Source organism: Xiphophorus hellerii, chromosome 3 (genome assembly GCF_003331165.1).
Source record: "Xiphophorus hellerii strain 12219 chromosome 3, Xiphophorus_hellerii-4.1, whole genome shotgun sequence".
Classification (NCBI taxonomy): Eukaryota; Metazoa; Chordata; class Actinopteri; order Cyprinodontiformes; family Poeciliidae; genus Xiphophorus; species Xiphophorus hellerii.
The window spans coordinates 32,562,341-32,574,548 of record NC_045674.1 but is presented as its reverse complement, the minus strand read 5'-3'; the positions used below and the strand labels follow the sequence as shown (position 1 = coordinate 32,574,548).

The following is a 12,208-nucleotide window of genomic DNA, read 5'->3' as shown; positions in this document are numbered from 1 at the left end:
AAAGAAACTACATTTTCTGACACATTCTCTGCTGCTGACATGCATATGTTATTGAACTGTGTGTCCAGGGGAGGACAGAGGCCCTGTGTTGGAGGTAATTGTGTCCAGGACTAACTTCATCTCCTCTCACACTGCAAAAGGAGTGAGAGTGGTTGGTCTGTCCACGGCTCTGGCCAATGCTCGGGACCTTGCTGACTGGCTGGGAATTCAACAGGTGAATTTTAAAAAAACACATGGTCTGTCTGAACTAGTGTTTAAATTAGTAAATATCAGAATGTTGGAGTGCTTGTGAATGCAGCATAATGTGCTATGTGAGTTATTGATTACAACATCATCCCTGACTTGTGGATTTAAGTGGTGCAAGGGGTATCAAACAGCAGCACCATTTAATGATAGTGTTACGTGACTAAACAGTTCTGGTTTATTACAGTGTAAGTGTCAAAGGTTCAGCAACCTGATAAAGAAGGCTGTTTCTGGTTCTGTTCTGGGGGCATGGCTGTGGAACCTCTGGAGAGGATGATGCAAAGAAAATTTTGAATTAATAGGATATATACTGTATCTAATATGATATTAATGTATCCCTGTAAGACTAAAGTCTGTAACTTTCTACAGTTGGAATGAAATCCTTAAAGTATCAGCAGGTTTTCTCTAATTTTCGTCTTTGTTTTTAGTTTGTATCTCAGAAGTATTAGGTTTAGGGCTAAATTAGATTGAAGAACCTAAAGAACACACATGCTGTGTTTCAGGACTGGACCCACTGTATTAATAATAATAATAATAATCTGCAGAAATCTTACTTATTTCTGCAGAGCTCAACAGTTTTGATGTTTGTCAATGTGTTATCCTCGTGTTTCAGAATAGAGTGGTGGGACATATGCTCAGAGTCACAGAAAGGTCCAGTTCTTGTAAACCCAGTGGAATGTGTGCCATCCATAAATCTGGCTGCTTGGCTGCTGCTGGGATGGAAGCTGCCCAGCCCACTCCATCGCTCTAAAACATTTCTAGACATTGGGGATAGAACACACCAGAATACCAGATCCAATTAGTCAGGCACATCACAGGTTAAACAAAAGGCCACCAGTGTCCTGCTGTTTTCATGCCACAGCCAGAGGGAGCTTCAGGTTTCCAGCTGCTCACAATCATTTTCTATTTTTTTTCCTTCTTTTTTCCATTTTCCCTTGTGCTGTCTAACAGGTGGGGTTGTTTAACTTCCGTCCATCTGTGCGTCCTGTCCCACTGGAAGTTCACATTCATGGTTTCCCAGGACAACACTACTGTCCCCGAATGGCCAGCATGAACAAACCCACTTTCCAAGGTAAAGCTCACATTCACATTCATGAATTCTGTGTCAGATACTGTGAGATCAGGTTCTACAAGTTTTTAAGCAAAAATATTTGTCTAACATTTAGCATTACAGAGAAAACTGCTACTGAGATAGAAAGCATCATGTTTTTATGTTAAGTTATGCCTTTGGATGTGGGACTTGAAAATTGCTATTCAATCCTAAGAAGTATTAGCCAATATATTTCTGAACATTTCTTTGTAGCGATACGCAGTCATTCACCTGCCAAGCCAGTGCTGATTTTTGTGTCATCAAGAAGACAAACCCGCCTGACTGCCCTGGACCTGATCGCCTATCTGGCCACAGAGGACAACCCCAAGCAGTGGCTGCACCAAGATGAGAGAATGGTATGTTGACACCCTGTCCTGTTTCCAAACCGCAGTAATCAGCCTTCATTCAGAGAAAAGATTACAGATCTGTTTAACTACCAGCATCGTATCTGAAGATCTGGGCCTGCCAGCTAGGCTGATTACTTGAAGGATTATAACTCTTTTTTTGTAGCTTTAATTTGGCAAACCTTTGCAATAAAATCCTTTTCAAAGTAGTAAAGCTAATTACATACATCAAAAACACAACAGTCTGAATTCAGGCTGTAGTGTATCCTTACTGAACAGGGATAAACTACAGCCTGAGTGTATTGCTGAGTTTGTGATTAAAATATTAAATATTAAAAGATGACAAATATTATAGTGCTGCTGCTAATAATCAAAATGGTAGTATCATTTTTGTTGAATATGGACTGATATCTAAATTTTCAGAGTAAGCTTTTTTTGAATGTTGTTTTGTTTTAAAATGCACTTTAACAAATTAAATAATTTTGAGGTAGACCAACAGTTTGAAGCAGTGTTCTTCATGTCTTCGGAATGGCATTTGGGACAGTTGGTAAAGGTGTGTGTCGTTGAAAAAAATACTATTTCCAATCACTGTTCAGGTAAAATCACTCAATCAGGTTTATTCATATATTGTGCACAATACAGAGAGCTTGTAGGACAATCAGTAATGAAGCAGGTCTGGATGAAAAGCTCTGTCAGGCAGAGACAACACATGAGCTTTATACCAAGGATAAAGAATTAACAACAAGGGGTGAGACAGTCTGGTTCTGATGCAGCTACAGAAAACAACTTCCAACCTTCTACATGTAACCCAAATAGTTCTTTTGGTGGGAGTTCACAATCATTCATATAACATGACTAGCAGATGTGACTTTATTGTAATTTTTCCATCACATTTCCCCCCTTTTGATTATAAATAAATATGATAATATTTAATATTAATCAACACAAATTTCCCTCCTCAGTCATAAGACATAACACAACACTATCCTGGAAGACGCAACAAAAGAAACATATAGCAAGATACGAAAAACCTACCGGCAGTCCCCTAGTCCAGTGGTCCCCAACCACAACATCAGAGTACTGCGGTTCACCCCCCCCAAACAACAGCATCGGACTCGATACTTACGACGCACTCCCCCCTCACAATCAGCTCCTAATAAACATTTAAAATGCAGCTTAATCCATCATCCTGTTTAAATTAAAGTTTTCACTTCTCCAAGAAGTTGTTGTGAAAGAGATGAATTTGGAAGCTTCCATTCATATACATAATTTAGAGCAGATAAGTCAAATTGCACAGCTGTGTGAGTCCAATTAGAATGTGACGTAACTTTTACACCTACCAGTGTTGAGATAAGATCAATCCCTAATCAGCACATTAGATCTCGGCCTACAAGATTTACTGGGCACATATTACTGGACATGTAAATTTTTTGTCAAGTGTGCTACTGCCAGCAAGCAGCTCTAATTTACCAGGAACAAGAAAAACAGGAGACTCATTCAAATCCTCATTCAAATCACCTCTCAAACCATCTCATGCAATAATTCTTTAAGAACTTAAATTTCTCAATCAATCAGTCCAGTAAACAATGTTCAGTAACACAAAACATACAAACTTATCTTAAACGTCTTTTTTCTTTCGCTTCTCTCCCCCTCCTCTTTCTGGCATCGCTGCAGCGAAATCCTCCCCCATCTCTCTCCTCTGGCTTCCTGTCAGTCCAACTGGTCCTGGCATTGGATCTTAGGGTTGTCCAGATCGTCCCAGAGTCTATGTCCATGTTGTCCACCGATGAAACAATCGCCAAACAGTTCAGTTCTGGAACCACGTAGACCCATTCTTCTTGAATTTGGTGGGATTTCCTCTTTAGACTGCAAACATCTTTGCAGAATCCAACAAATCAGCTTTGTGGTAGCTCTGCCTCTTACTCCTTTAAGAGGGGCCTTTGTTTCCGATAAAGGTCTTTCGGATTCTCTAAAGGTTTAGTTCCCTTAATTTAGAAAACCAAACCACAAGAAAATACCTGCCTTATTCACCGTTAAGGACTTTCACTAGGACTTTAACCTAGAAACCCGTGGTTCCTGGAGGGACTCTAACCCAACCGCTGTTTTTTTTTGGGATAAAAAACAGTCGCTTGTTTGTTATTCTTTTTATTTATTTATTTTTCATTTTCTTCTTTCTGGGACTTTAACCCAGAATAACGCCAATCTCTATTCCTCAGGGTGAAAGGTTTATCGAATTCTTTACTATTTTAGATTTAATTATTTAGAATTTGTAAAATTAATTTATTAGCCTGAGTGAGTATCCCACCTGATAACAGAGGTTTTGAGTTCGTTGATCCCAGCGCTGGAGCCGTGGAGCCGACCAACAGCCCTTTTCTCTTAAATCGTAAACGAGGTTTGAGGCTGGAATTTAGTCCAGGTTGGCCAAACGCTGTTCGTCGACGTCCTCGGATGTCCAGTCGAGGGATCCGGGTCACTGCACCAAATTGTCATGGGAAAAAATATTATTTCCAAGCACTGTTCAGATAAAATCACTCAAATCAGGTTTATTCATATATTGTGTACAATACAGAGAGCTTGTAGGACAATCAGTAATGAAGCAGGTCTGGATGAAAAGCTCTGTCAGGCAGAGACAACACAATGATGTGCTGTTGACCTGTCCCAAACATTCATGAGTACTTCTGTAAGGCACTTTAGACTAGACCTCTTGCGATAAACAATAAAACAATCACATGATAAATGAAAATTATCGACCTCATTTTAATTTATCTGCTTTATCATTTCTTTCTGCCTTTTTCTCTTTCTATTGATGACACTGGATGAAAAAAGGCTCAACTCAGGTGCTCTCCACTGACCCTCCCTTCCTCATTTCCTTAGCTTAAGGGAGGAGTGAACTATTGCATCAGGTAGTCGGATATGCCCATCTTCTCTATCTAAATCTAAGGATTATTGAAAGGCTATATAGTATACAGACTTCATATCTGTACTCATTTGGTTGAATGTAGTTTTTGTTTCCACTTTGGTTTTATGTTGTGTTTAGTTTTTATTCAAGTGCATTTTTTATTAATGGCGACTGAGAGTCAATTTTATTTTTGGTTGTTTTATTTTGTTTACCAGTTCCAGTGTTAAATGTTCTTTTGAAAATAAAATGTATTTATTTTTGGCAGAATGTGCTTGCATTATTATGTCCTTACCATTACATCAATTTAAAATGGTCTTCAAACAATATTATTGTTTATCTAAATTTTGAGACTATTAATCGCTCAGCAAAATTTATCTTGACAGGCCCACTTTAGATAACAGCAATGTGTTTACTCAAAGGCGGCTGATATACTGTCTATTTAAACAAACTGCAGTTTTTTATTGTCAAGTCATAAAAGATGAAAAGCAAAATGTCAGTTAGACCAGCTCTGCAGATTTGTTGCTTCAGAGTAATCTGAGTTAGTAATTCCTGTCCCTGAATGACAGTCTCTCTGTGTGTTCTACTGATTTACTGCACTGCCTGCTGCTTTTCGGTCCTGGCCTGTGCAGCAGCTCTGCTCCCTGCTAGTTAACTGACAGCTTCTAGAGATAGATGCCTCATTCTCTCTGGGGTCGCTCTCACCTGACAACATGTTATTCTGTCCTGGGAGGCAAAGTTTCAGTCGGTTTTTTTTGTTGTTGTACGTTTTACCATGAATTCATGTTTGTTATACTGATAATTTTAAGTATTTTAAATGTGCTTTTTGAATATTGCTACACTTTTTAATTAACAGATCTCCAAACTACACCAAACTGAGCACTTATTATAAAATATTTTATTAATTTAGAATTTAGATTTAGGACCCAAACCTGACCCAACATTTGAGTTGGGGTGGGCCAGAATTATGTGGTTGATGGTCGGGTCCAAGTCGAGCTTCGGTGGCATGTTTAATAAGCATAAAATACATCCAGAACAGAGAAAACCAAACAAGAATGTACGATGTAAAGTTGTTGTAATCTACTTTTTATGGTGTGAATAAAGTAGTACATAGTTTATCCAGTTGTGGAAATAAAGAAAGTAAGCACAGTGCATTTGTTAATCAGACTGTAACAAACCCAGTGCACTGCATGAGCTTGCGTCTCCGCCCTGTGCCTCTCTAACAGTGGAGATAGGACCCTATTAATCACACATCTCAGAAGATTTGCACTTGACTCACCTTGCTGTTACAACAAGTGACAATAAGGAGCTGGAAAATGGTAAGAAAAGCTAAAAACAAGAGAAGTTATATTGCTTAAATAAATAGAAGTCTAAAAACAAAAGCAGCAAAATTGTAATTAAAACAATACATCGGGATTTACTCAGGGCCCAACCCTTTAACTAAAGTTGATCAGTCGGGTTGAATCAGGCTCAGACATAATGCCTACGGGCCTGGGTTGGGTTGGGTTATTTAGGTCTGATCTAAACTCTACCAACTGCCGATTTAAAAAAACACACATTCTACTCTTTCCTTTGAAATACAATCAGTTTTTGGGAAGGTTATACAGTATCTCTCCAGTAGATTCCTAATAAATCAGAAAAGACCAGGAACCTCATGCATAAAAGAGTTGGTAGGTTTCAAACCAGTGACATGCAGTGAGGTTCATAGCTGGTGAGGCACTGACTTAATCAGATTTACAAATATAGACCATCCATAGCCACACTGCCACTCGGAATAATTCCCTTAACTCAATGAACAGTTAACAGACATCGCGTTGGTTGTCCAAAAAAGCTGAGTGCATGTGCTCAGTGTCACATCCAAATGCTGTCTTTGAAAGATAGGTGCAGGGGTTCTGTCAGCATTGCTGCAGAGATTGAAGAGGTGGGAGGTCAGTCTGTCAGTGCTCAGACCATGCGCTGCACACTACATCAAATTAGTCTGCATGGATGCCACCCCAGAAGGAAGCTTCTTCTGAAGTCTACACACAAGAAAGCCCACAAACAGTTTACTGAAGACATGTCAACAAAGGACATGGATTTCTGGAACCAGGTCCTGTGGTCTGATGAGACCAAGATTAATTTGTTTGGTTCAGATGGTCTCCAGCATGTGTGGCAGCTGTCAGGTGAGGAGTACAAAGATAAGTGTGTGATGCCTACAGTCCCATGGTGGTGGGAATGCCATGGTCTGGGGCTGCATGAGTGCAGCAGATGATGGGGAGTTACATTTCATGAACTCCAATATGTACTATGAAATACTGAAGCAGAGGCTGATCCCCTCCCTCTGGAAACTGTGTCACAGAGCACTGTTCCAGCATGATAATGACCCCAAACACAACTCTAAGACGACCACTGCTTTATTGAAGAGGCTGAGGGTAAAGATGATGGACTGACCAAGCATGTCTCCAGACCTAAACCCAATAGAACATCTTTGAGGCATCCTCAAGGGGAAGGTGGAGGAGCGCCAAGTCTTGAATATCTACCAGCTCTGTGATGCCATCATGGAGGAGTGGGAAAGCATTCCAGTAGCAACCTGTGAAGCTCTGGTAAACTCCATGCCCAGGATAGTTGATCTGAGACTGTAGCTGGTAAACAGACCACAGGAGAGAAGGTTGCTGGTTATGAAGTTATGAAATAGACAAATTTGCCGCTATTTTACTAAATAAGCCCTACTACTTCTGTTTAATGTCTATAATAACTTGTCTGCAGACTGCTTTAAAGATCAGAAAAGCTTGGAGAGGTTAACTCTACATAAACATTTGATGTTAGCACCTCAGCGAGATCTAGAATTGTAAGGCAGAGATATCAAGGAAAAGAAAAATCAGTAGCAGCTGGTAGGGCCCCTTCAGGGGCCCCTCCAGACATCCAGGGGCCCTCCAAACACCCAGGACCCTCCAGACATTCAGGGCAGGCTAGCTGGGAGCTCGGGGAGGCTAATCTGTGGCCGCTGGGGGAGTCTAGGCTCTGGTGGCTCTGGGTGAGCCCAGAGAGGAGCACTGGAAGACTCACTGGGAGGAGCACTGAGAGACTCACTGGGAGGAGCACTGGAAGACTCACTGGGAGGAGCACTAGGAGACTCACTGGGAGGAGCACTGGGAGACTCACTGGGCGGAGTACTTTGAGACTCACTGGGAGGAGCACTGGAAGACTCACTGGGAGGAGCACTGGGGGCTCGGGCGGATCAGATTGCCCGCTAACTGGGGCTGGAATCGATGAGACCGGCAACTCTGGCTTAGATGGAAGCGACTTTCCAGCCATTATGGCCAGAGCTGCTTCTCGTTCCCACCTCGCCTTCTCCAACAGCTCTATCAAGCCCAACGAAAGGAGGTGCGGAGTCCAGTCTTCTAAGGTTAAGGCCATTCTAATGGCAATGCCGAGATGTCTGTAGGCGCAGTAGGGTTTGGCCATGGTTTCAACATAGTCCTTTATAATAGACTTTAAGTCATTAAAGTCCCATTCAAAAATCAGGTCAGCCGGGTTCATGTTATTAATTTTGTTCTCTGACTGAATCCTCACCGTAGTCCTTTTGTCGGGGCTTTCTGTCATGATACTGGTTTGTTAAGGTAAGGATGGATGAGGAGGACACAAGTTGTGGTGTGAAAAAGGATAATTTAATCAATGCTCTCACAGATTAACAAAAATCCAGGCAGCACAGGTGAACTAAGAGGCAAGAAACTCAACACTGGTAGCACTGCAACGAGGGAACGACGACAAAAGACAGCAATGGCAATGACAATGACAAGGACCCGACAGGGAACAAGAGACACAGGTGGGTATAAATACACAGGGAAGGTAATTAGGGGAAACGAGGGGCAGACGGGATGACACAGGACCTAAATAAACACACAGAAAACCAAATACTCACATAACCTTTCAGCTCCGGTGTTGGTCTTCCTTTGGTATTATTTCCTGCTTTGATTGATAATCCACTCTAGAAAACTGTTTAAGTGTAGAAATGTAGTCATCCATGTTAATGTCAGAAGAGAGGAGAAAACAATAAATATATTGCTGCACTTGACTTATTTACTGTATGGCTGGCGCGCTGTCTCTTACCCTGCAGACGTGGAGTCACAAGACCAATGTCTGGGATCCTGAGTGCCCCCTGCCATGCAGAAAACTGCCTGCCTCACCTCAAAACTCTGCCATTTCTGATCGCTCCTCAGCACACGAAACACGTTACACACACAGTTGGTGACAAAAAACACTGTACATTATATACATAAGTTAAATTATGGAAAATCAGTTCATATTTGAAATGTTTTTAACCATTTTATTGGTGATGTGCAGAGAGGAGGAACATGCTCCCATTGAACGGTAGCCAGCGCAGTTAGTGAGAGGTTGCACAATCCAAGGTGAGGCTCAGCTCGCTGCTGCCTCGCCAGCTGTGCTTCCGAGCATTTGAATGGGAAATTGTGAAAATTCAGGGATTTTGAAGAAAAAAATCATCAAAATTGGTTAAACTAAATTAAAAATAAATACTTTATAGTATAAACCACAGGGTTAAAACAGCAATATAAAATATCTTCTCATTATATATTATTTTTTCCTCCCCTGACTGCACTTCACTGTTTCAAACTAATACTTGGCAAAGGGACAACTTTAACAAAAATAATCAGATCTATAAAACGATGTCCACTCATGTAGTCGTGCACCTTTCCTTTATACATTGCAATTTAGATGAAATGGAGTGCAGCTGGAGATACCGCGAGATGCCTATCGCCACCTGTAAATATAATTAGTATATATGCACCAATAACGATAGTGGCTGCTGCTTTCCAACACTATCGTTAATACTAATAATGCATTTTATTTAAAAGGTACCACTCAGAGCTCACAAGGTTACCTCACAAACAAATTAAAGCAAAAAGTTTTAAAAGCAAATTATTTAAAGGGGTAATATTGTGTATATTCCAAGCACATAGTGCCCTTTTATAGCACAGTCAAGTGATGTTACCTTAAGTTATTATAGAAATTGAATGTAAATTTGACTTTGTAATGTAATGCCTTGAAACTGGGCCTCTGTCTCTTTAAGAAGCTCCTGATCTTTTCGACACTCCAACTTCAGCACCTTATCACAACAACGTTTCTACATTAAGCCTTTCACGGTGTTCTTAGGCGCATTGGACTGAGAAGTAGTTCCTAAGATGATCCAGATGCTCGTTTTCACCAGATGTTTGCTTTGCTGAGGGATGACAGGGACATTCCCAAACTGTCAGCCAAATCCTGCTAAAATGATCCGCTTACGATAAATCCCAGGGTAGTGAGACCTTGAACCATCACTGGTAACTACGTCTTCTTAACGTCTGACTACAGATTCCAGGAAAGTGTTCATATAGCATTATGGTTAGTGTTAGCATTATTTGCACAAATATATTGCTGCAAGCTGTTTATTTCCACATATTATGTTATCGGAGGGATAATATATCAAATTATTCTGTATAAAAAGTTATACAGAATAACTTTTTTTTCACACATGCACTATCATGAAACTAGGGACCAGTCTTAACCCTCGTAAAGTATTCATCCTCTGTGGTCTGGTGTGTTTTTGACATATTTTTTGCTCTGATCCGTCTGCAGATAGAGGACGTCATTGCCACAGTGAGAGATTCCAACTTGAAGCTGACCTTAGCCTTTGGGATTGGCATGCACCATGCAGGTCTTCATGAACGGGACAGAAAGACTGTGGAGGAGCTGTTTGTCAACTGCAAGATCCAGGTATGAGCTGCAGCAGCATAGTCACTTGTTTATATTTCATTGTTTACAAGTAATCCAACACCTGGTAAAAAGTATGGAATCATCATTCCTACTAATTTTACTTCATGGTTGAAATAAATTTAACTAGGTTTGATGTGTTGTTCATTCAGACATGGCATTCAAATGTCATTCAGACATGAATGCCATGTCTGAATGACATTTGGGACAAGTAATTTCTTCCAAATATTTGCTGTCCACTAGTGATTTCCTTTAGCCCTCTGTAATCTTGTTTAAAGGATTGTATGGGAACTGTAGTACTGAATGCTGATATTTCTGAGCACCTGTTCTGTTTTGTCTTGTGGATTGTGTCTTGTAGTTGTTATATGAAAGATTTTCCACATAGACTTGCTGATGATTGTTATCTTCTAGATTATCATATTTTTTGTTACATTTTCATTCCTGTAAAAAACATTAACAGGTTCTGATCGCCACCAGTACTTTGGCATGGGGAGTAAACTTTCCTGCTCACCTGGTGGTTGTCAAGGGAACAGAATACTACGATGGAAAATCCAGGCGCTATGTGGACTATCCCATTACAGGTACACAGGCTTGGATATTTTCACTTCTGCATCTGATAAAGTCAGTGTAGTACAGATATGTACCAAATACACTAAACTGCCACTTTGAGGTACACCTGATTAATTGATTGTCAATGCAACTAGCAAAGCAGTCAATCACATGACATGAACTTAATCCCTTAATCCCACCTAGTGATGTCTTAAGCCATCACTAGGTGGTGCGGATGACCTAATGAGGTTCAAAGCAAACATCAGAATGGAGAGATTTGGGATCTAAGTGACTTTGAACGTGGACTGGTTGTTTTTGGCAGTCAGGCAAGTCTGAGTATTTCAGAAACTGCTGATTTCCACATAACCATTTCTCAGCTTTACAGTGAGTGTTAAAAAAAAGAAAAAGTATTCAGTGACTGGCAGTAGTATAGACAAAGTGTATGTTGATGTCAATGGTCATGGGGGCAGGACTGGTTCGAGGTGAAGGGTTGCTCAAGAAAGAGTGTCATCCATCTATCTATCTATCCATTGTCTTCTGTTTATCCGAGATAGGATCACAGGGGCAACAGTTTCAACAAATGTCTATGCCTCTCCTTGTATAAAGTACACAGAACATTTCCAGTTATAATCCCACCTTCTGGTGAAATATTTCAGTGAGCTCTGGGGAATCCCCAGCGTCTACCTCCGGTGATACAGGCCCTTAAAACTAGCAGTGGCATCCAGGAAACATCCTGATCAGATGCCCAACCACTTCAACTTATCCCTTTTAATGAGAAAAAGAAGCGGTTCAGTTTTGAGCTCCTTAACCTGTCATAAAGACTGAGTCTAGCCAGTCTCCAGAAGAAGCTTGTTTTCAGGAGCTGGATTCTCGTTCTGTCAGTCCTGATCCCTGTCTCAAGACTGTGGGTGAGGTTCAGAAAGTAAACAGAGAGCTTTGCTTTTTGGTTCACCTCTTTCTTCACTACAGTAAACCACAGCAGAACTCAATTTACTGTGAAGCAGTGGCTCCAATAACCACTTACCACCACCATCATACCAGTACAACCAAGGTATGATGAATGCCATTTCAGAATGGACGATACACCAAGCTTTCAAGTAGATTGGCAACAGCAGCAGAAAACCCACACCAGGTGCCACACTTGTCACACAAGAACATAAAAATGAGGTCACAAGTCTGTCAAAATGAGACTACTACTGACTATGTCCATTCCTGTATGACCCCAGTATAACTATCCCCTGATGGCTGCTTTAATATATCTTATAACATAGATCAATACTCTCACTTTGTTTCTTGGACATGACTTCACTGTATTCCATGGTCTCCACAGTCATTAGA

The 12,208-nt window shown here is 40.7% G+C and overlaps 1 protein-coding gene across 1 annotated transcript in view; it reads left to right on the top strand.

Annotated features, from left to right (window-relative positions):
* ascc3 (activating signal cointegrator 1 complex subunit 3) overlaps nt 1-12,208 on the top strand; it is a 235,171-nt gene that overhangs the window by 193,856 nt on the left and 29,107 nt on the right. The window contains exons 28-32 of the mRNA XM_032558087.1: nt 69-214; nt 1,195-1,315; nt 1,547-1,689; nt 10,187-10,324; nt 10,782-10,902. Coding sequence (XP_032413978.1) covers nt 69-214; nt 1,195-1,315; nt 1,547-1,689; nt 10,187-10,324; nt 10,782-10,902 — 669 coding nt within the window. The remainder of the gene's footprint in view (nt 1-68; nt 215-1,194; nt 1,316-1,546; nt 1,690-10,186; nt 10,325-10,781; nt 10,903-12,208) is intronic.